This window comes from Phragmites australis, chromosome 5, assembly GCF_958298935.1.
Source record: "Phragmites australis chromosome 5, lpPhrAust1.1, whole genome shotgun sequence".
Lineage (NCBI taxonomy): Eukaryota > Viridiplantae > Streptophyta > Magnoliopsida > Poales > Poaceae > Phragmites > Phragmites australis.
The window spans coordinates 750,709-774,479 of record NC_084925.1 but is presented as its reverse complement, the minus strand read 5'-3'; the positions used below and the strand labels follow the sequence as shown (position 1 = coordinate 774,479).

The 23,771-nt window shown below is 45.6% G+C and overlaps 4 protein-coding genes, 3 non-coding genes and 4 pseudogenes across 8 annotated transcripts; 10 read left to right on the top strand and 1 right to left on the bottom strand.

Moving 5' to 3' along the window:
* The first annotated feature begins 7,055 nt into the window (after positions 1–7,055).
* Positions 7,056–8,816, top strand: LOC133917348 (transcription factor LAF1-like). Its single transcript, XM_062361254.1, has 3 exons — positions 7,056–7,278; positions 7,600–7,729; positions 7,942–8,816. Exons 1-3 carry the CDS (start codon positions 7,143–7,145, stop codon positions 8,534–8,536), a joined length of 861 nt encoding a protein of 286 aa, XP_062217238.1. The 5' UTR covers positions 7,056–7,142; the 3' UTR covers positions 8,537–8,816.
* Positions 8,817–8,985: 169 nt separating this feature from the next.
* LOC133918210 (RNA-binding NOB1-like protein) lies at positions 8,986–12,329 on the bottom strand. Its single transcript, XM_062361963.1, has 5 exons — positions 11,881–12,329; positions 10,522–11,458; positions 10,241–10,409; positions 9,633–9,749; positions 8,986–9,350 (listed from the first exon to the last, which is right to left on the bottom strand). The coding sequence occupies exons 1-5, from the start codon at positions 12,257–12,259 to the stop codon at positions 9,204–9,206; spliced, it is 1,749 nt and encodes a 582-aa protein (XP_062217947.1). The 5' UTR covers positions 12,260–12,329; the 3' UTR covers positions 8,986–9,203.
* Positions 12,330–12,478: 149 nt separating this feature from the next.
* LOC133918211 (F-box/kelch-repeat protein SKIP4-like) lies at positions 12,479–16,817 on the top strand. Of its 2 annotated transcripts, XM_062361965.1 has the most exons (4): positions 12,479–12,692; positions 14,512–14,564; positions 15,386–15,881; positions 16,025–16,817. In XM_062361965.1, the coding sequence occupies exons 3-4, from the start codon at positions 15,439–15,441 to the stop codon at positions 16,620–16,622; spliced, it is 1,041 nt and encodes a 346-aa protein (XP_062217949.1). In that variant the 5' UTR covers positions 12,479–12,692; positions 14,512–14,564; positions 15,386–15,438; the 3' UTR covers positions 16,623–16,817. The 2 variants fall into 2 exon arrangements, with proteins under 2 accessions (XP_062217949.1, XP_062217948.1); XM_062361964.1 differs by lacking the exon at positions 14,512–14,564.
* LOC133920227 (small nucleolar RNA Z118/Z121/Z120) lies at positions 12,912–13,006 on the top strand (annotated as a pseudogene).
* On the top strand, positions 13,104–13,191 carry LOC133920231 (small nucleolar RNA Z118/Z121/Z120; annotated as a pseudogene).
* LOC133920232 (small nucleolar RNA Z118/Z121/Z120) lies at positions 13,371–13,457 on the top strand (annotated as a pseudogene).
* LOC133920222 (small nucleolar RNA Z118/Z121/Z120) lies at positions 13,587–13,694 on the top strand. Its single transcript, XR_009910039.1, has one exon. It is a non-coding gene; the product is annotated as a small nucleolar RNA Z118/Z121/Z120 (small nucleolar RNA).
* LOC133920230 (small nucleolar RNA Z118/Z121/Z120) lies at positions 13,869–13,967 on the top strand (annotated as a pseudogene).
* LOC133920228 (small nucleolar RNA Z118/Z121/Z120) lies at positions 14,078–14,180 on the top strand. The gene has a single exon (XR_009910044.1). It is a non-coding gene; the product is annotated as a small nucleolar RNA Z118/Z121/Z120 (small nucleolar RNA).
* On the top strand, positions 14,524–14,629 carry LOC133920229 (small nucleolar RNA Z118/Z121/Z120). Its single transcript, XR_009910045.1, has one exon. It is a non-coding gene; the product is annotated as a small nucleolar RNA Z118/Z121/Z120 (small nucleolar RNA).
* A 903-nt stretch (positions 16,818–17,720) lies between the features above and the next one.
* Positions 17,721–20,563, top strand: LOC133918209 (glycerol-3-phosphate 2-O-acyltransferase 4-like). Its single transcript, XM_062361962.1, has 2 exons — positions 17,721–19,153; positions 19,454–20,563. Exons 1-2 carry the CDS (start codon positions 18,527–18,529, stop codon positions 20,345–20,347), a joined length of 1,521 nt encoding a protein of 506 aa, XP_062217946.1. The 5' UTR covers positions 17,721–18,526; the 3' UTR covers positions 20,348–20,563.
* Positions 20,564–23,771: the final 3,208 nt, after the last annotated feature.

Genomic DNA, 23,771 nt, shown 5'->3' with positions numbered 1-23,771 from the left:
AAATCTACCCTACGAATTCAATGCCCGACACATTGCAAGCAAATGCCTCTGGAATCCAGTCAAGCAAAGAAATCCAAGAAAGGGGGAGTGCAGGATTTCTCTATTGCAAGGAGTAATGGCAACAACTCAGAGCCAAGCCTTGCTCGTCATGCCCATGCTTCTAACTGCATGATTTTAGGCTACCTTGTGCAGAATCGTCAGCTGCAATGGAGCAAAGGTCGTGAGGAGAATAGGATAAGACCACGAACATTGAAGAGTGGACTACAGTAAAGCCAAAATTCTGGTGGAGGAAAGACTTTTCACATTCAAGTCGCTACATAAGAGAGCATTGCACGATGAGCAGCTTACTGAAGCAAGACCACTATTTAAGAAGTTTACATGGCAGATGTTTCAATTGCCTCGCAAGAGATCATCATGTAGCTGAGTGCAGAGACCCAACAAAATGCTGGAAGTGCAGAGGGGCAGGCCATCTTGCAGCAAAATGCCCTGAAGTCTCTAAGAAACCCCAAACACCTCAAGAGCAAGCAACCCACAGCCAAACCCACCATCAACAAAGAAGTATTTTGTATCTTCAAGTGCTCAAAGGCAACATCCAACATCAACATTATGTTTCAGGCAATTGCTCTGCTCCTGCAAATCGGCCCTACCTCTAGGCACTTCTGAACAATCTGCATTAGCCCAACCTTTGCAAAGATGATCCAAGTAAGGTCCCAGCTACAAGCTTGAAGATGTTGGCGCCGCTCCAGGGGGACCCTTTAGCCGTGAGCAAGAAGTTGCTGGTGCCGACCGACAGGGGCCAATCTCCTAGGCTGTCTGTCCATCATTTCGGCAGATAGCCAGAGGCACGCTAGGACTACAACAGAGATGTTGAAGATCGAGATGATGATAGGAGGTGGGCTCGATGGCGTAGGAGCTCTTCACCCCGGTTGCGTGTTACTCGCCGTGACCCTGGGTTCACAGCACCACACAGAGAGGAGCGGGGGAGGCCACTACATCACGACCTCGGAAGGCGTCATGCTCATTCTGGCCCATCCTTGCGTAGTAGTCTACTGTCGCGTAAGTGGATTCAATCCCACGTATCGCAATCCACCATTAAAGGTGGACTCTTGATGGAGGATCTGAGCTTAAACAAGCGCGTCAACTTTGCCTCATCGGTGGCATTTGTGTTAAGGAAGCGCAAGTGGTACGTGGGGCCCTGAGGTACTGAACGAGGAGCACAACCACTCTTTGAGCAACAAGAGCAGCCACACGTCTGGCCCGGTGCCGAACAAGGCTGTGGGCTTACACGCTGACATGCAGATAGAGATTATCAGCAATTTGCAAGCTGAGATACACAGGGGTTCAAGGCGGAAACAAAAGGTTTGAGCAGAGCATAGACCACACATATCGTCGACCCGGTCCCATGTATCACCAGCGCAGTTCGATCCCAAAGTGGCGCGAGATGGTGGGCCGCGCCACAGTGGTTGCTCCCCCGACAGTTCATTTCACTTCTCCCATCGCCACTTATTTGGAATCCAGAACAGGTGATCAGAAAGGAAAGATTTTCACTCTGATGCATGATGCTTTTGATTTGTTTGGCTAGACAGGCCACTTCCCAGTCAAGTCTTACGGCCCCATGCTAGACGAGTGCTGTATTTTTTCTATGGCTCCAGGACTGATAGACTTGCCTTCGGGCATCGACAGCCCCATGGCGGCATTCTCAGCCTACACCCCTATTATGGTGCCTCTAGAGACAGTCGCAGCTTCCAACCGTGCAATAGAGGTTCATGAGACAACAGTCTCCATCCGGCAAGTATCTATTGCGCTTGACCTTCCGCTCTTGGCCCAGCCACCCAACTCTCCAAAACACTGTTGTCACGATCTAAAAAATCCTCTTCTCGTCCATCCAGCGCGGTCCGATGTAGCGATTGCCTAAAACTGAGATCCAGCTCCGGCAAAACAACCTTACAACTGGCAAGCGAGGTGCTCGCTAAGAAGTTGGGTGTCCTTTTTGTGAGCGCTCCTCCAACCGGCAGCCTTGCGTGCGTCACTCTGACTGGCGTGCCCGTGTGCGACGCCCCACCCTGCGAGCTCAGGTGTGCCACATTAGCCAGCATGCTAGAGAACCCTGCAAATGCAGCTCAGGTCAATGAACCTGTGAGCGATGACCCAGTTTGTGACCTTGTGTACGTCGTGCCGGCAAACACTCAGACTGCTTCACCAGTCATCTTGGCGAGCGCTGCGCTGTGCACCCCCTAAATGTTGTGGGTCTACTCCAGAAAGCGATGCAGGATGGGTGGAGGTATTACGATACCTCTAGCTGATGCAGAACCCTCCTCTCCTCGCACACCGGTCGCTGCTAATTTCATCTTGAGTGTCACCAGGCCAGTGGATTGCATCCTGCCCCAATCGATCATCCAGAACCGATGAAAGAAATGTGTCCCGCCTGCTTCGGCACCTCGACACAGCTAGCGAGTCATCGGATGCCAGCCCTTGCTCTACAGGACCGATGGTTTAAGATGCTCAAAAATGGGTGATGAGGAGAATGGGCTTTATTACTAATATGGATCAAGTGGATCAATAAGCTCAAGATGCATATAGCAGGGTGTTTGAGGGACTCTCTCTCGGACGCATCTTATTGCGCTCGCTGCCCTTTTTGGTTGGATGGCAGGTGAGGCTGAGGACATCATGTCCACTGAACAGGTCACAATGTTGAGTTGAATCCCTCCTCCTCATTTAGTGGTCTCTTCCTGTAAACCTTCCCAATGAATCCTTCAAACATTTCAATCTGGAATGCGCGTGGGCTTAACCAAGTGGACCGGCAAAACTCTGTTCGTGATGTGGTCTTGTCCTCCAAGGCGGACATAGTTTGTTTACAAGAGACAAAGACCGCTACAATCTCTTGCCGCCTCTTGCTCATCGTGTTGGGGTCTGATTTTGATCAACATATAGCCCTACCAGCTGTTGGCACAAGAGGGGGCATCTTAGTTGCGTGAAAAGGATCAATGTGCCAAGCTATCAGTACCCAGATTGATGCACACTCGGTCTCAATCCAATATGTCGAATACGAAGGTCGCAATTGGTGGTTCAAAGAGGTATATGGGCCTCAAGAAGACACTGAGAAAATCATGTTCCTACAAGAACTTTGTGATCTTCGGGCTTTATGTGATTGTCCATGGCTTGCGACCGGGAACTTCAACTTGATTTATCAGGCGGTGGACAAGAACAACACAAGCATGAATAGGGCTATGATGGGTCACTTCCGTCGTTTACTTGATGACAATGAGCTAAAGGAGATCCCTCTACTCGGCCGCAGGTTCACATGGTCTAATGAGTGTGAGTCCCCTACTCTCGTTTGGCTTGACAGGGCTTTTTGTTCAGTGGAGTGGGAGGGGATTTTCCCGGATTCCATTCTACAGAGTTCGGCGTCCATGGTCTCTGACCATTGCCCTTTGCTCCTAGGCCTTCAGGTCAACACACGGGGCAAAAGACATTTTCATTTCAAAAGTTTTTGGCCTAACTTTAGGGTTTTCAGGAGGTCGTGCAGCAAAATTGGGAGGCTACGGTTGATGGCTCTTGCCCGATCGAGCAAAATTGAGAGGCTACCGTTGATAGCTCTTGGCCGATCGAGCGAGTTTTCATCAAACTGTAGTGCCTATGCATAGGCCTACAAAATTGGAGTCAACGGAAGGTGGGCAACATCAAAACTCAACTTGCAATGGCAAAAGTGGTGCTCCACTGTTTGGAGATTGCTCGTTACTCCTGGCGTTTTGTCCTCCGACGAAGAGTGGTTGCGAAAGAAGCTAAAGCATCTTTGTCTTGGGCTGGCCTCCCTTGAGCGCACAATCGTCTAATTACGCTCCCACATCCTCTATATCAAGGAAGGAGACGCCAAAACCTCCTTTTTCCACCAGCAGGCCAGATTCCAAAAAAGGAAGAACTTTGTGGCAAAATTGCTTGTGGATGATCATATTGTCACAAGTCAAGAAGCGAAGCAAGATGCTGTTTTCGACTTCTATCTCAATATCTTGGATATAGCTGTCACATCCGATTTTCTAAAGGGACAAAACCAAATGTAAACTACATGTATGTCATGATCACGATAAATTAAGGCGTGGTTTTCTTTGGAAGGGCCAAGAGCAAGCTCATGGCGGCAATTGCTTGGTTTCGTGGAAAAGGGTGTGCCGGCCTATTGAGTTTCGGGGACTGGGCATACTTGACCTCCCTACTCTTAGTTGGGCGCTTTGTATCCGTTGGTTGTGGCTGCGAAAAACAGAGCTGACTCGCCCTTGGGCTAGGTTGCATTTGAATATTCATCCCAATCAAAGGCGCTCTTTGACATGGCTTTAATGTCCATGGTTGGAGATGGCACAAATACTAAATTCTGGACAGATAGGTGGCTACATGGTAAGTCCATATCAGAAGTGGCACCCAACCTAGTCGCTTTGATCCCTCGGCAAGCTATTAACATAAGGAGTGTGGCACAAGCTCTCCATCAGAGGAAATGAGTGTCTAACATTAGAGGAGGCGTATCCGTGCAAGCTATCGATGAATACCTGCATCTATGGGAGTTTTTAGAAGAATTTACCTTAAAACAAGGTGTTCAAGATCAGCATGTTTAGAGGCTAAATAATTCAGGTATATACTTAAGCAAATCATCCTGCGGTGCTTTCTTCGTTGGGTCCATCATATGTGCACCTTGGAGATGAGTATGGAAGACTTGGGCACCTCCTTGTTGCAGGTTCTTTATATGGCTCGCCACCCTTAACCGGTGCTAGACAGCAGACCGGCTTGCGAAGCGTGGGCTGCCGCACCCGGTGGCCTGTCCTCTCTGTGATCAAACCAATGAAACAATGCAACACATATTGGTTTCTTATGTGTTTGCTCGGCAAGTTTGGTCTCAGTCCTGCAAAAGTTTGGTCTACAAGGCGTGGCGCTAACATCAGACACAAAGGTCTTCTCTAGCTGGTGGCACCGCACAGTTAAGGGGTTGGACAAGCAATCCCGCAAAGGCCTCAACTCACTCATTATCTTGGTGGCTTGGGAACTTTGGAAGTACCGAAATGGCTGTCTTTAATGGCGCTTCATCAAGTGTGAATGTGGTGCTGCTGGCAGTGGCTGATGAGGGTGCTTTGTGACGTGCTGCTAGAGCCCCACACCTCCACAGCCTCCTACCAGAGTAGAATAGCGGGGCCCTATATCTTGCATAGGTCGCTTTTAATCGGTTGTAGCGCAAATGTAATTTCCAGTTTGACAGTGTGTGGGTGTGTTTTTGGTTTTTATACTTCGTATTTTTTTCTTCTTAATGGTATGACACGTAGCTCTCTTGCACGTTTGAGAAAAAAATATGAAGCATGATAAGACCTCATGGCATATAATTAGCTAGCTCTAATTTCTTTTTAGAAGGATAACAAATTCTGCCGATCTCTGCTGTTGTTTTAGCGGTAAACTATAGCTAGGGGTCTTATCGTGGCTCTTTGTTTTGTTTTCGGTTCTCGTGCCTCGCGAGCTTAAGTGCATGTTGGCTTCTATTTGTTTCAGTTCTTTAGAGAATGTGAAATTGTTAGGTATATACACTTCTTACAGCTTATTGTACCAGTATAAATGTGACACTTTATTGCTGGTGGCAATATGACCTGATTTACAATTTGCTTTTTTAATGAGCAGTAGGAAAGGATCCCTACTGGAGTGACCTGATTTAAGTTGGTTAACCTTCAGAAGATGTTAATAATTCTGGCTTTCTGCAACAAAACAGCCTGTGGGAAAACCTTAATTTGTAAATATGGATGTAAATCTCACTTCAGAATATTGCTACCAGTACCAGATTCAAAATCTAGCTGAGCTTCATGTTTTTCTTTCCTGAATTCTGGATCATGTCAGCAGTGTAAGAGCACGCAAGAACTTGCAAATCTGAAGATTTTACGGGTAACACAAACCAGACTTCATCATGACACAGACATGGCTTTGGCTCATCTGTCACTATAGACAAGATCTTCCTTTTTTCCCAAGTGAGGAGATTAAGAAGAGGAAAGAGAAAAGTAGTGCCTGCGCTAAGATTCTGAAAAACAACTACTGCGAGGAAAGGACAAAAACCTTCAGGAATTCATTATGTTACCTGTCAGACTGAAACCATTAGTTATCCTGCAATTGAGCATCATATATATTATCAGCACTAAAGCCAAGTCCTTGCAAGAGGCCAATGCCATGTATGATGTATACATGGCATTCTGCCAACTCAGTTGTTCTGACATTGGTTTACGCACTAGTTTACGCACTATATGAACACGCGAAAACTCTTAAAACGACCTGATTAGGAGCTCTGGACAAGCCATTCTGCCAACTCAGTTGTTCTGACATTGGGTGAAAGCAACACTGTGATTGGCATTCAAGCTCCCCATCATTGTTGGCTTGTGCTTTCAGAGGTCATTGTTTATGCATATATGTGCCCCTTCCCACGGCGCATTTCATCTTCTTGATCCTTGCAACGCAAATCCTTCTGGGTCCTAACTAGGCTGTCGTTTCTTGTGTCCATGGCCTCTTCATTCTTGACGTTCTCCAGGCAGATGCCTCCCAATGATTGGCATCAGAAGAGGGACGTTCATTGCAAGAGCAGCTCATGTCTGACCTTCATCGCTCTGATAATTGGATAACAGTGCTTTTCACTTAACAATTTGGGTTCAACATTATTCTATTACCTGATCATTTCATCTGAAACTACAGATTTCAACTTGCAGTCTCTGAACTGCTGTGCCAGTAAAATTCAGATAACCTTGATCCGAGTAACTTATACCGCCGTCGATTACAATAGCATTTGATTGCTTAAATGAAACAATATGTGATCCTAGTGCCAGCAAGCATTCATCTTTCATATCATCATTATAACAAAGCCAAGTTTAGTAACTCTTGAGAATCTTCCTTGTGTAATGACGAGATGGAGGTGACATCCTCTGATCAACCCCCCCCCCCCCCCCAATAATTTCAAGCATGTGCACCCACTACGTACACAATTCCTCTCAATTAAACAAAACCAAGCAGCAAAATGTGACACCCCTTTAAATCAGAAGGGTCACATGGTGCTGAGGGACTGCTACTACTGCAACAGCTCATCTTCAGAGACACAGGAGGCACAAGTCTGAAGAAAAGAAGGAGGAAGAAGACGGGCAATGGGGTGCCGGTCCTGCGAGAAGCCGAAGATGAACTACAGGAAGGGGCTGTGGTCTCCTGAGGAGGACGAGAGGCTGAGGGACTACATCCTCAAGCATGGCCTTGGCTGCTGGAGTGCTGTCCCTGCAAAGGCTGGTGAGCTGCTCTTCTGTTGCCATTACATGTAGCACCTCTTTCTCGTTCTCCTCTCCTTCCATGCACATTGCTGCATGCCGTGCTCATGTATGTAAAAAAGCCTGTTGCTGATGCTGAATTCTAGTCTCATGTGCAATCAGCAGTAGTCTTCCTGCAACACCACAAATATATGGTTCAAAATTGGCTTGGAGTTTCATTTGACACACCACAAGTTCGACTAGTCTTCAGTCACACAAGCAATTCACATTTTCAACTCCACATCCTACCATTGTTTCTGACATTCTTTTCTTTTGAATGCAATTTGGACTTGGTTTCTCATAGGTCTCCAGAGAAACGGCAAGAGCTGCCGTCTACGTTGGATTAACTACTTGCGGCCTGGATTGAAGCGTGGAATGTTTTCTCAGGAGGAGGAAGACATCGTCATCAACCTGCAGGCCAAGCTGGGCAACAAGTAATTTTCTCCCACACCACCGTTCCAAGCATTTCCTCGTGTCCATGACCATATATTGGAAAGAAAAAAGCAATGCAAAATCAGAAATGCTTTTAAGCCGGACATGGTATAGACAACCTTAGAGAAAATATGTGTTTAAAAACCATAAACTGTTGGAGAACATCTACACCATTTCACACCATCTACATGTTGCTGATGATTTGGGGTCTCAGGTGGTCTCAGATTGCGATGCAGCTGCCCGGGAGGACAGACAACGAGGTGAAGAACTACTGGAACTCCTACCTGAAGAAGAGGGTGATGCAGGCACAGGGCGGCTCCAACCCCAAGAGCCCAGCTGAGCTAACCTCCATGAGCACCACCGAGCCGTCCATGCATCATCACATCAAGAACAGCAGCGCCAGCACCGCTTCTTCCCAGGACCAAGACGCCAACATCAGCAGCAACGGCGGCAGCCATGCCCTCTCATCTCTTGCGCTTGTCACCCAACAGCCGCCGTTCGATCACCAGGCACGGCAGCAGTCCAAGAACTTCATGTTCTCCAACTGGATGCCGGCGGCCGCCGGGCCGGAGAGCTACCCGGTGTCCGCGCACTGGCCCGCCTCGACGGCAAGCTCCGGCAACGTGACGCCGTCGCACGGCGGCGCGTTCGGGGACCAGATGAGCGGCAGCTACGGCGCGCTGCCGCAGCACCAGGATCATCATCATGGCGCTGCCACCGGCATTGCAGGAGGCGGGTACTTTGACCTGCTGAACATGGGAGACATCTATGGTGGATTCAGCTCAACGAATGATGATTTGCTCTTCTGAACTTATGCTGTGGGAGGTGTAATTGATCAGTGTTAATGTTGCGCATCAGTGTAAGCATGAAATGCTGCGGTATACTTATTTCGATTTCGTTCTTCTTCTTTTGTAAGAATTAATTGTGATGTAGAGAACACACCCTTAGGCTGGACGTAATTCTTTGGTTATTTCTACAATAAAAAGCGTATCGATTTGTTTGTGCAAGTGTAAATGTGAGTTAGTCTATGCTTCTGAAAAGCTGTCCGATGTAACAAAGCCATGATTCGATTGCTTTTGAAAAGTTCCGCAGGCACTTGTTTGGAGTGGAAATGGAACATGAAATCAAACTGGTCTGCCCCATATGTTCTAATCGACGTTACACAGATGTATAAGCACAATGGGAATCGCTGCGGCTTCATTGCATCACCAAGACATCTCATACTCATGTAAATCGTTGTTTTAGGACCATGTAAATGAATTGAAAATTCAATCCGGCTGATATGAGCAAGTAGTAGCATAAGAACCTTACATAGATGTTGCAAAACTGCATAGCTTACATGCTTATGTTTGCATGACAACCTTTCTCCGCAATCACAAAAAAAAGAAGTCTGGATCACATACTCTGCTCCAACCATTACATATTGAGACTACAAACATGGGTGGGTTAAAATGAACAAAAAGGCAGACAGAGAGTTTAGTGCTTCTTGCGAGAAAAATGGTTGTCGTTTGGATTTCTTTTCCCACTGAACATTGCAAGTGCCTTCCTCACCGGAGGTTTCAGCTGTGCCTTCTTCTCACCACTGTGCGTAAATATGTCGTCGACACCCAAGAAATCATCCTCCTAAAGCGAATATTGATAGTCAGAGTTGTTTCTCTACTAACTTCATCACAAGTTATAACAGGAACTGAAGTACTTGTAACAGAAACAAAAGAGAAGGAATATGCACCCACAAGTCCACAACCTCACAACTGAGAACATATACTATACAAGTAATAGAGACCACAGGATAGCATAAAAACTTCTGTGTTCATGAAATTAAGCACTCCAATGCATGTGCACATATCCTTATTACCTTATCACAACTATGCTTTTCATCTACATAAAAAATGCTAGAGCACTAACCTGCTTGTTGGGCTTCTTCGATTTAGGATGAAGAACTTTCTGAGGAAGTTGGTCCTCGCGTAGAATGGGGTTCTTAGTTACAGCATCTCTTCCACCTTGGGGCATTGGTAAGGAAAACTGCAAGTGAAGAGGCAAACAGTTACAAATAACATCTTCGGCATCACTACAGGAATCGACTCTGTAAAAATAATTGAAATTAAGGTATTCAAACTAACTCGAAATGAACATGAAGGTCCCATGGAAGAGACCATATTGCAAGAAATGTAGTCTCTTCACCAATGAGAGATGAGATGGACTTCAATTAAAGCATCTTATGCCATATGTGACTGCTAATATCACAGCAGATTTTCAACTATTTTTTCGCCACTTATTTAAATGAAATATTTTCACTGCTGCACTCCTGACTGTCATTGACATTAGAAGCGTGAAAAGAATTTCCACATGTTCTAGGAAAACATATGTAAAATGGTGTGTGAGCAATACAGAAAACAATCAAGAAATCAACCACCCTCCACTACCAGCATGCCAAATCACAGAAGTTGCAGAAACGCACATATCTAGGCCATATGAAAGAAAAGCGGCATAATTGCATAACTAACTACACTCACTTTTGTGCCGCGAAGTGTAACACGTGGGCGTCGTGAAGCCATAGTGATCCCATTTTCACCAACCGTTACTGAAACCTTCCGTAAGGTCCCACCATTGCCACACTTTGGGCAAAATATTTTGCCAACCTCTTGGGTCACCTTGCAGCAAGCATGACACCTCAAAACCCACCTGTCACAAAAGCATTCCAAATACATGTGTGTGAGAGGTCTATAAAAATAGAACATGGACTTGAATAGCTCTACTGTGGCCAAACAGCTCTGAAAATGTTAAATTCACATACCTATGCAACTTGCGTATTTGCATGCCCCCTGGTGCCAAGAGACGGAGGCCAATCTGCAAGATGACATTTTGCATTGCATAGTCACTAGTAACACAGGCTACAGTTGATTCAGATAAGGATCTCAGGGCCCAACTCTGCTCACTGCTCTCATCATCTACAGAATGTGCATCATCATCTCCCTCAGTCTCACTTTTTATATCTAGGCTATCCAATTCTTTAGTGCATCCATCAGTATCGTCACAATTGACTAGTTGATCAGAATGCAAATGTTCTCCAGCAATTTCAAGTTCATCCTCTTCTTGATGTTCCACACCATCAGTGCTTGGATTCATTTTCTTTGGGACAGAAGAAGGGCCATCCGCTGGAGTCGCATCATGTCCATTTCCACCATTTCCAGAGAGAAATTTATTACCATCAATTGATGGAGCAACAGAACTTGTCTCAAGACTTTGTTCAGAGTCCTTGAGGGCATCACGCCTTGCCTTCCTCCGCAAATATCTTCTGTGTGTGCTGCGGCTAACAGCAGGTAACCAACCTTCGTTATTCTCATCATCTTCCCATGCAACACATTCATCTTTCTTTGAAGGCTGATGTTCTGAATCCTCTTGTGCCTCACAAATATTGTTGGTCTCACTAGTGGGGATATCTTGATTCTCAAGATCTTTCAGTGGAAGTATTCGAGAATTAATATCTCCACCTGCTTCAGACATCTGATCCAACTCTTCCCACTCCTTTAGGTTTGACACATTAGAGCCCCAACCAGGCAGTGGAGCTTCTTCCAACTTTCTGACATTCACCACACGCAGAGGAGGAGGGTGCTCCCGCAAATGGCTAGTCCCATGGATCTCAGCTTCTAACATGTAAGCCAAAGCAATAATCTTGATATCAACATCTGAAAGCGTTTGGAGGTCTCCTGTTTCTCGGGCAAATTTGGTAACTGCAAGCAACAAGGATATACGAGTTAGCCCCCTCTGTCATTACAGATTGCACAATGCTCAGGCCAGGAAAATTTACAGTAGAAGACTAATTCTATCGAAGTGATTTAATAGGTTACCAAGGTAAAACACACTGCAGTAAGAAAGCAAACAATAATAATATCAGCCAGCGAGTGATGCAGGACCATAATTACTCACGCAATCCAAAAGGCATAGTATTACTTCACTGAATAATTGAGAAGTTTCTGTCCCTGAGGCACCCAGACCACCCATAACTGACAGGCAACAAGATCAACATGTACACTATTTCACAAACAAATACAAATTAACGACAAAAATTAAACACAAAGCGCAGAGAAATTTAGCTCAGATTCTTGATGCAGAAAAAGTAAGAGGCATTTGAGCGACTAAATAAATTTGCGACCTTTCTTGACGAACTCCGGTGCAGGCTCAACGGTCTCGACGGGGGTCGGGAGCAGCGCAAGCCGCCGCCGCGCGGCCGCGTCGCGCACCTCCTCGAGCGCCTCCGGCACCGTCACCAGCCTCCCCGCCGTGGTGGAGAGCGCGGCGCCTCCCGCGATGGCGGCGTTGGCGTCCACCACGGCCACGGCCACGCCGCCGGAGTTGGCGCAGCTCGCCACGAGCCGGCTCACCGCCTGCGCTGCCGAGTCCTCCACCACGGCCTTGCGCTGCGCCACCGCCGCAGCCCCCCATGCCCCGGCACCGCTCGCGACGGCGGGAGGAGGCGGGTGATCCGCCGCATCGTCGGCGGCGGCGGGGGCGAGAGGCGGCCACGCTTCCATGGGGTCTAGGGTTTTGGGGTTCACTTTTCTCTTGCGCCCCCTTCGCTTTTGTGTTTTAGTATTCCCGCTTGATGGGTCGCTAAATACTGTGAAACCTTTGCACACAGGTCCTCCATTAACCTTATAATTCTATCTAAGACTATTAAAGGTCAGGGCAGTAGCAAGGTCAGGACCTGATTAGAATATGTAAAATTTAAGAGCCCTTTAGAGAATCATACCATCCTCACCATCATAAAACATCGGGGGCGGCCCATGGTCGAAAGCCCGAAACCCTAACCTCGCCGCCGCCGCCAGATCAGGGTTTCCCGGTCCCCCATCCATCTCCTCCCAAAGCTATCGCCCTCCCCCGCCCAAATCCCCTTCACCCGCCAGCCTCCGCTTGTCTTCAGATCCGATGCGCGCGCACCTTCGCGAGGTGTGACCTTTGTAAATGGTATCGTATCGTATCCATGTGTACATCTGAGGTCAACGAGTGTGTGGTGTATTTTTATCGTTGGCTCGATAGTCTGATCATGGCGAATCGCAGATGCTGTGTTAGGATTAATGGATGGAATTCCCTATGGTAGTCTGATTGAGGCGTGATGTTAGGATAGTGCGACCGCTCCTGTTAGTGATGGTTAAACTTCCTTTTTGTTTGTTCATTCTCTAGCGAGGATTGCCGTGATGACTAATACAAGGACGGTATCTGAGTGAGGAGTGGATCCTCGCATGATTATACCTAAACTGAGACGAATGTCTGAGCAAATTCAATCTATCCTCGGTACTTCATTGTATCCCCCTGATGTTTGACCGACCTTGCATAATACCTTTTAGAAATTTCATGTTTTCCCATTCACCTGCTGCTTGTTTGCAAGGACGGTATCTGAGTAAGGCGGCCCTTAAAAAGTGCCCCTTCCGTGATTAAATCCAAACTGAGAGATTCTGAGCAAACATTTGCAGTCCTTAATTGAACAGCATGCACCGTGTTGGTTGAGCTCCTAGAGCAAAATACTATCCTATTTTTAGATGTCAACCACGACCTTTTTCCATCCCTTTGATCTTTATTTTATTCCTCATAGCTGTTAAGCATGAGTACTTTGGAAGATTTCGGTTTCAGTTTTATTACCATCCTTGTTTGCGGTATCTGAACGAGGTGACTCTTGAAGGGCCATTCCTTGCGTGATTACATCCAGAACTGAGACTGTTATCTGAGCAAACTTAAATATATGAATAGAGCACCTATGCTCATAGTTATTCCATAGCTTTGTTGTGAAACTTTTTTCTTGCTTTTGTACTTTGGAAGTTTTCAGTTTTATTTCTTTTTAGGTTTCAGTTTTATTACCATCATCGTTTGCGGTGATGATTTTTACAAGGACGGTATCTGAGCGAGGTGGCTCTTGAAGGGCCATTCCTTGCGTGATTACATCCAGAACTGAGACTGATATCTGAGCAAACCTAAATATGTGAATAGAGCACATATTCTCATAGTTCTTGTTCCATAGCTTTGTTGCAAAACTTTTTTCTTGCTTTTGTTTTTATCTCCTTGGGTTAAATGTTTTACAGCTGGTTACATGTTTTTGTGTTATCCGTATGTGTCTAAATGTGTCTAAATGAGCTCATTTACAACACTTGTTTGCTGTGATGACTTATACAAGGATGGTATCTGAGTGAGGTGGCTTAGCTTTCCTTACTTGATTACATCCAGTACTGAATGACTTCTGAACAAACTATTCTGTCAGTCTGATCATTTTTTATATCTTATTAAAATATTCTTCCCTCAGAAGAAATTAAGTTTTTAGTAATATTTTGATTTCCTGTGTTGATTTAATGGTCGATGGATGATTGCTGTGATGACTACTTCAAGGACGGTATCTGAATGTGGTGACTTTTAAGTGCACCTCATCTGATTATACCAAAACTGGATATGGTTTCTGAGCAAAGCCAGCTATGGCACCAAAAAATCCAACCTATGATTTACCCTTTTTGATCAACCTTATTGATGTAATTATATTCTTCAGTTTCCCGACACCAGCCTTAATATGGGAAATTGCATCCATACCACCATTTTAGATGCACTTTTCATCTATATCATCAGCTGTGTCAATGACAGGTGGGGTCTGGTCCTACATGTCAGTGACACAGGCTGATGTTATAGATGAAAAATGCATCCAAAGTGGTGGTATAGATGCAATTTTTTCCTTAATATAGTATTGGGATTGCCCTTTTCTACTTCCTAGCACAGTTGTCATCTTATGTGTTCTCTTTTGTATCAGGCTGGTTCTGTGTATTTGTTGTGATGGTTCCTTGAGGACGGTATCTGAGTGAGGTTGTGCTGGAAACTGCCTTCCTCATATGATTGCATCCAAACTGACAATGAATTCTGAGTAATAATAAATAAAGCAACCAGGCATAGATTGCTTTCTACAAAAAGACTTGGTTTCTTTACTTTCTTCTATGCTTAATTCATTTATTCGTCTGTAGCATCCTTGTGTTCCTGCGTGTGCAATGACATGCACATTTTTTTGAAAAAAATAATAGCAAACTTCCATGTGAGTTTGGCTATCTGTATTGCCTGTTTGTTTCAGATATTAATCATTAGAAGATGAGATAGTCCAAACTGTTCTGTTTAACCGTTTATACTTCGTCTCATATCCAGCAGTGTGGAAATATGAGTTGAATTTTTATCTGCTTGTTGGCTGTTCACTGTTTAATCATGTTTTCTGCTTTTGTCAACTTTGTAAACATTTTTCTTTCCCTTTGGGATCTGGTATTTTCTTCAGGTTGACCTTTTCTATTTTATCATGCTGATCTAATTATTTGTTGGTTATTGCACTTACTGGCTTACTGGTACAGTATGTGTTGTCCATGCATTTTACTGCTCAAAGCTGCACTGTTTATTTTCTTATTGATGTGAAATTGCCTCTTCTTTCACATTCTGATTACATGTGCAATTGGTTATCACTCTTATTTACCTTAGAAAGAGATTTTTATATAAGCTATTTTTTTATTACAATAATGTGAGCCTGTTATCTTCTATTACATCAGAAATTATGGCCATGTTTTTTACTGTAGTGATCTTATCAGAATATGGAGTTGCCTTTTATGCTTGCACTGCATATCTCATAATGCTGTTTAATTCTCTGTTAGGAGGATCAACCACCACTTAAATAGTGCACTGTGGAAAGCTGTCCAGTAGCAGCATGGAATCTGCTGCTCCTCATACCCCTCTTATACATGGTCTTCCCGATGAGATTGCTCTTGTTTGCTTAGCAAGGGTTCCTCGACGGTATCATAATGTTCTCAGGTGTGTCTCAAGGAGATGGAGAGCATTGCTATGCAGTGGTGAATGGCACTCTTGCCGCAAGAGGAACAACTTGGATGAGTCGTGGATATATGTAATCTGTAGGGAAACTGGCATCAAATGCTATGTATTAGCTCCAGATCCTTCAAGTCGTTCCTTGAGAGTCATGCATATCATTGAACCCCCATGCTCAGGGAGGCAAGGTGTTTCCATTGAGGCCTTAGACAAGAGGCTATTTCTTTTGGGTGGTTGTAGTTGGCTAAATGATGCTACGGATGAAGTTTACTGTTATGATGCCTCTTCAAATTGCTGGAGCGTAGCAGCTCCAATGCCTACAGCTAGGTACTTCTAATCGACAAAGTTCATTGGTATCTCTTGTTTTCTCTGAATTTTCTGTTTGATTTTCATTAATTAAGAAGTTAGTATGTATAGCATATCCAGCAAATTGGGAACCAGTCTCTTATGCACTGTTGCTCTAATTTCAGGTGCTATTTTGTGTCTGCATCTCTTAATGACAAGCTTTACATAACTGGTGGACTTGGTTTGACAGACAAGTCACCAAATTCTTGGGACATCTATGATTCGGCCACAAACACCTGGTGCGCACACAAGAATCCAATGCTCACTCCTGACATAGTAAAATTTGTTGCATTGGATGAGGAGCTGGTGACCATTCACAGAGCGGCCTGGAACAGGATGTACTTTGCTGGCATATACGATCCATTGGATCGCACCTGGAGGGGCACAGAAAACGAAATCGCACTCTGTTTTTCCAGCCCAACAGTTGTTGTGGACGAGACACTCTACATGTTGGAGCAGACACTCGGCACGAAGCTAATGAAATGGCAGAAGGACACGAAGGAATGGGTCATGCTGGGTAGGCTGTCTGACAAGGTTACAAGACCCCCATGCGAGCTCGTGGCTGTTGGCAGGAAAATATACGTGATTGGAAGGGGGTTGAGTATAGTAACAATCGATGTGGATACAGCGGCCAGGGTAGATGGGTTCTTGGTTACCTCGTCTGCAGCTCCATTGGTGGAGCAGGACTTGTCACCCGAGAGATGCAGGATTATCACCATCTGAAGGCATCTGAGCTTGATCCCAGAGTACAACTTACTGCCGATTGCTATGCCTGGTTAACTAGGACGATTCATGCACATAAATGAAATAAGGCAACACCATAAGGTCAATAACTAGTTGGTTTTTTTTTCGTTTTGTTTTTGCTGTATCGTGTATGTTGACTGAAAGAAAAGACGTCAGCGTTACTAGCTTTTTTTTTTCAGCGCCTGTATACATAGAGAAATACTCCCTCCGTCCTAAAATACAGGGTGTATTAAGGTTTGAAAAAGTCTTCGAAGGTATACTTATTAAATCAATATCGAATTAAAAGATCTATAAAATACGAATTTATTGATACAACTTTTGTACATTAAATTATGCGTCTAATTTGACTAATTCTTAATTAAAATTTACGAAGTTTGACTATTCTAAATTCTAATATGCTCTATATTTTGGGGCGGAGGGAGTAACTTGTTTATAGTTGATGGATGTGATGCTTATTGTGGTAGTGAGACATGATTCTTTTTCCTTGCCATTTTGTCCGGGTACAGGCAGTTTGCTTTTCAAGCCTGTTTGGGGGAAGGAAATTCTGTGAGACCTGGTCTCACAGAAAGACTCTCATCTCTGCGTGACACGTATTCTATACTTCTCTCACATATATTCAATCAGACTGTTGGATCCAGAACGAACGGTGTAGATCAGAGTCTCACGAAGGCCTTTCTGCAGAGGGTCTCATATAATTTTTTTCCTGTTTGGGTGAGCTTTTAGATTAGCTCTAAGAGTGTAATCAGTAGGAGTTTTATCAAACAGTAATTTGTAGTTTTCGGCTCTTAGGTTAATTTTGTGGGGTGATTTTTAAATGAATTAGATGTAGATGTTGGGAATTAAAAAATCAGTTTTTTATTTACTTTCCTTGTGAAATTATTTTTTTTATAGAGTTTATCTTAAAAAAATAACTAGAGAATCATTTTAAGTCAAAGAATCATTTCCCCTAAAATTCAAATTATTTCTTTATAGAATTTGGATCGTGAAAGCTTTATTAAACAGGTCATCAATGTGACAAGGTTTTTGTGCATAATAAAGTAATGTAAGGTTCATGTTGACCGCATCGCTGTGCAGATGCGACGCTGCAGTTTCTTTCAGTAGGGTTGGGAATGTGAGAATTGTGGGAGCGGCTGCTCTAGTTAGATATTTCTTGTCGACAAATGAAGTGAGAAGTCGGGCCTCACCGGCCAAAGCATGGAGTGGTGAGGAATTCTATTCGTCACCAGAAAAATATCTGTTTTACCAGGTCCACAGGAAATTCAGAGAGAAATGGCCATGGGTCTCCGATGGTAGCCTACCATGACAGTGATGTTTCTGACCCTTCTTTCTTCCTCTTGCCTGCTTGTCATCTCGGTGGGTCGAGTCGGCCACCTTCCTCCTCTTCCTTCCAACCAGTCTCGACCGGCCTGCAGCATCAAGACTTGATTGCTGCCTGCTGAGCAAAGAAGGAAGAACTTTGATCGACATCAACATCAGTCAACATAAAACGAAGCAGGAACAAACTCGGATTGGCCGCCCTCAGTGCAGATTATCAAGTCTGAATGCCTAATTTGTTCTTCAGCATGCCATTCTCGCAGATGATCATCTTTGACAAGAATTAGGACCCTACCGTCTTCACGCGCAACTCCCCTCCCAAAAAACACGTCGTCTGCCGCCTTTCTATACGACTCGGAATCGGATCAGAAACGTACCAATCCTGCTCACTCCGACTGATTCTAATCTAGCCTCAGCTCTCTGCTCGGATTAGGATTAGGAGTTGAGCTGCACGCTGGCCGTTGAGCGACCAATCGACCAGCGGCCGCGCGCATATATTCACCGCTCCGTCGTCCCCAAGCCTCCATCTTTTCATTCTTCCTCGCCGCCAGCCGCAGACAACAAGAGCGATGGCCGCGGCGCGGGGGTGCGCCAGGTTCCCTCCTGTGTCCGACTACGACGCGCCGGCGCGGGCCCGGCGCACCGTTGCGGCGGACCTGGACGGCACGCTGCTGGCGTCGTCGTCGGCGTTCCCCTACTACTTCCTCGTGGCGCTCGAGGCGGGCTCCTACCTCCGCGCGCTGGCGCTCCTGCTCACGGCGCCTCTCCTGCTGCTGCTCTACACGGCCGTCTCCGAGGCCGCCGCCATCGCTCTCCTCGTCTTCATCACCTTCGCGGGGCTCCCGGTGCGCGACGTCGAGGCCGTCGCGCGGGGCGTGCTCCCCAGGCACTACGCCGCGGGCGTGCGCGCCGACACGTGGGCCGTCTTCCGCGGGTGCGCCGACCGGAGGGTCGTGATCACCGCGTCCCCGGCGACCATGGTCAGGGAGTTCGTCAGGGAGTTCCTCGGCGCCGAGGTGGCCGGGACCGAGCTCGAGACCTGCGCCGGGGGCAAGCGCTTCACGGGCCGCATCAAGGCCGTGCTCGTCGGGGCGAAAAAGAAAGAGGTGGTCGAGAGGCTCTTCACCGGCGGGGACATGCCCGACGTCGGGCTCGGTGACCGCGACAGCGACCACGACTTCATGGCCATCTGCAAGGTAATTAAATTGCCATCCATGCTACCTGCTGCATGCCATGCTTTCGCTTAATTAAAATTTGCATTCTTCAATTAATTATGACTACAGGTAATTAAGAACTAGGATTTCATATTGTTCCATCCATCCAAGAAAAGTTAATAAACAATACTTGTGAAATTGTGATCCATCAAAAATAAAAAAGAGATTTTTAGATGAACAAAGGGGTTTGAATTAGCAGAGTATTTGCTTCGAATAAATTAGCATCCACCATGTTGGTTGGTTGATTGATTAATTCCCTCATCTGTGCTCTGTGCCGTGCAGGAAGCTTACATGGTACCTCCAGACCGGCGTGCGCCGCGGGCCGCCGCTGACGCGCTCTTGTCCCGCGCCGTCTTCCACGACGGCCGCCTCGTCCGCCGCCCGGACCCGGCGCACGCGCTCTTCGCGCTCGTTTACCTCCCCGCCGGCTTCCTCCTCGCCCTCTTCCGCGTCTTCTTCAATCTGCTCATCCCGGTGCACCTCGTCCGCCACACCTACCGCCTCACCGGCATCCACCTCGCCGTCCGCGGGACGCCTCCACCGGCGCCGCGCCCGGGCACCCCGGGCTCGCTCTTCGTCTGCAACCACCGCACCGCGCTGGACCCGATCATCATCTCCATCGCGCTGGGCCGCCCGGTCACCTGCGTCACCTACAGCGTGAGCCGTCTGTCCACGGCGATCTCACCCATCCGCGCGGCGGCGCTCACGCGGGACAGGAAGGCCGACGCGGCACGCATGGCGGCGCTGCTGGAGGAGGGCGACGTGGTGGTGTGTCCGGAGGGGACGACGTGCCGGGAGCAGTTCCTGCTGCGGTTCTCAGCGCTGTTCGCGGAGCTGACGGACCGGATCGTACCGGTGGCGCTGGAGGCGCGGCAGGGGACGTACTACGGGTCGACGGCGAGGGGGTGGAAGTGGCTGGACCCCTACTTCTTCTACATGAACCCGCGGCCAGGGTACGAGGTGACGTTCCTGCCGGTGCTTCGGCCGGAGGAGACGTGCTTGGCCGGCGGGAGGAGCGCCGTGGACGTGGCCAACCACGTGCAGAGGGTGATCGCCAAGGAGCTCGGCTTCCAGTGCACCGCGCTCACCAGGAAGGACAAGTATATGAAGCTCGCCGGCAACGACGGCACGGTTGCCGCCGCAGAGGCGAAGGGCAGTGGCAAAAAGTTTGTATGACTCAGCAAACCTTTTCTTCTTCTTCTCTCTCTGAACCCATGAGCAAAATTGGAAGGGTATGAATCCGGCCGCAGCCTGTATCAACTTTGTTAGAGTTTTAACGCAAGCATTATCATAATCTATTTTGTACATATATCCCAACAAACTTTGTTGTGCACTTATTTTGAAACGGCCCAACCCGTTCATGGCCCCTCCGGCTTTGATTGTTTGGTTCTAGAGAGATTCCCTCGTTTAACACGGCATAGTATCCCGTATTCTTTTTATAAAGGAATATGTATATTCCGGTCTCTGCAAAGGTTTATACCTAACTATTCGATATTACAAGTTCTAGCTAAAGGCTGAGAAAGAAAACCACTCAAAAGAACATAGGGTCATCTGGCCATAACATTGGTGTGTCAATAACCTCTAACAATCATTGATGTGTTATTTTCATAATAGATGACATATTACGAATTAGACAGATATTCATATCGGCGTATCATGGGGTGGATTTATGCATAGAATCATACTAGTAGCGAAAATGATCGATGCTGAATTAGCACGACAGGGGTCCTCTACAAAGGAAAAATAAAAATAAAAACCATAGCAAATACAAGAGTGCTTATGTGAGTGACGCGATGCAATTGCAGGGGAAACAAAAAGAGCCGACACCTGAAGCGAAAGCAAGGTGAGGTCAGGTTGGGCACACACAGCATCCTCCGGCGAGCTTTTGCTGAGACGATGGCACCGACAGCCAGCTTTTGCTGCGACGAGCTGCGTTATTTCTTTCTGTCAGTGTTTGCTAGGAGCGGAAGCGAAGCAATGAGACATGAGAGACTCCCTTGATCCGGACGGAGATGGATCAGTCAATCAGCTCAGCGACTGAGCCACTGCTGCGTGCAAGCAACAGGCATCGCGTGTCCCAGATCTCCGGACCGAGAACATGCCGAGTCACTAGCACTATGCTTGCGTGCCGGGATCATCGATCCGATTGATTGCGCGCTTGCTTGAGCACGACACAGGTCAGTCAGTCACACGCAATCTTGCTAATCTTGGTAAACACATCCAGGCTAAGATCAACATGTGATCTAGTCTTGTCTTGTACTCTTCCTACAGCACAGGGCAGATGCATGCAGAACTAGCTAGGTAGAGCAGAGCATTCCGTGCTTGGGATTCCAAGCCAACCCAGAAAGCAAAGCCAAACTGACAGTGCAGCCAACAGACTCACTCAAGCCAAAGCCAAGCTGCACAATCAGAACAAAAGGAAGTAAGAAAGTGAACTGAAATTTGACTTACCGCCGTCGTCCGGTATGGAAATTCAGATTCTTTCGAGTAAATTCGTAGTCCTCGTTGTCGCCGGAAAAGCCATGAACGATGTCACAAGCGAATTCAGTTATAACCAGAAAGAAAAGAGGCAGATTTATTCATGTTCTTGGCATGTAATGGCCTGCCCTGAAACGCTGCCGCAAATTCAGTTATAAAAACTGACTGGTCACAAAGAGGGGCAGAAGAAGCATGATCGATGCACGCGCTCCTCTTCACTCTTCACGGCTGCCACCTCCATTTCAATTGAAAATGGTGAAAAGATATCCTTCTGACACTGTTCTTGGGCTGAGGTCTCAGCCCAAAGACCGCACTCTTCTTCTCTTTGCATTTTCTGCTGCTAAGAGGTGTTCTCTCCAGAAGGCAATGACACAAAGGCAGTGGATTACTGATATGTTCTCGCTGCATAAGTCTCACGTGACCATATTTCTCAATTTATATGGCTTTGGAAGGCCGAGCGCAGCCTCCGACCTGACGTCTATGACTCCATAGAAGTACTCTGGTTAGGGTGTCTATACTGTTCGATCCGCATACTCTTGATGTGCAAAGGGATCAATCCTCATGAGTTTTCCAAAGCTCATCTGGAAGGCATAGACACTGCCAAAATGTAAGTTTTTCACCTGGATCGCGATCTAAGACAAACTCTAGATCACAGATCTACTAGCTCGCATAGCAGCCTTGCAATCTTGTTTGCATCTTATACAAGCACTTCCAAGAGATTTGCCTTTATTTACTTACGGAATGCCCCTTTACTAAAAGGGTTTGGTTAAAGCTAGCGAGTAACCTGAGACAACCAAGCATCTTCCACGAGATGTGGTTGTATAATATCTCAGTTATCGGCTGGTGATCTTTAATGGCAACTGCTTGAATTTTATCGAAGTTCAGCAAGAATTCGGATAAATTTATAAATCGGAGGCAAAATTTGGGCGTACCGACCAATTGGCAACCACTCGAATTTCATCGAAAACCTTTCGATTTTATCGGATTTCAGTGAAGTTCAAGAAAAACAAAAAAATTACTCAACTTTGTAAAATTGATAACTAATTCATCTGAGCTTCAAATCAAATGAAACAAATTTTGTTAGTTTACTTGTAACATGATCTACATGATAAAAATATTTATACTCATGAAAAAGTTGTGTATTTTCTGTGAGAAAATATATTTTCTAGACATAGTTAAATGCATAATTAATTCTTTGCTTATCCAAAAATTAAACCAATTTTGTTAATCTTCTTACATGATCCTATGTCTTTAAAAAAATACATGAACTCATAAAATAGTTATTGTAATATCAGGATTGTATAAATATGTTACAACTAGATTAATTCATAACTAGCCCATTACACCTTCAAAATTAGTGAAGCCACTCTTATTAGTTTACTTATACAATGTTTTATGTAGGAAAAATAATGGTAGACATAAAAAAGTTAATTATAGTGCTATTTTTAACCTGTTCACTTTATACTTATGAATTTTGTAAAAAAATATGGAGAAATTAAGAAAACTCTAAATGAAGTTTTAAAGATCCTTTTAAGATACGTCCTATGCAAGAAAAATATATGTTTACATGTTAAGCTTTGTCTTAATGTGATGAGCCAAATTATCGTGTTCATATGTCCCATTTCAGTATTTTTTTTCAAACTTTCTCATATAAAATATGATGTAAACAATATTATTTTGAATTTTGTTCACGGAATATTTTAGAATTGTCTCTAGTATTTTTAGAATTTTTGTGATTTTTATTTTTAATTATTTTTTATTTTTAATTCAAATTTAAAGACCAATCAAATTCATAATTTGATGCGAACCGAATTGACTGATTTCTCGAATATCAAGTGGTTTTCAACGATTTTTTGAACTCTGGTTTAGGGCTACCATTTGCGGTGGCCCCCTCGTGGTTGTTTCTGTACGTGAGCATGTCGGGCTATTTTTTCTTTTTAATATACAATGGACAGAAAAAAATGATCGACACACCACGATGCTCTCCGAAATCTATGCTGCATTGTTCTTGGGTGTGACAGGGGCACGAATAACTCGGCAAATACCATCAAGTTCCTCTCTCTCTCTGTATCCATCACAATAAAGCTCGGATCAGATGCCATAGTTAAAATTCTCCCCCAAT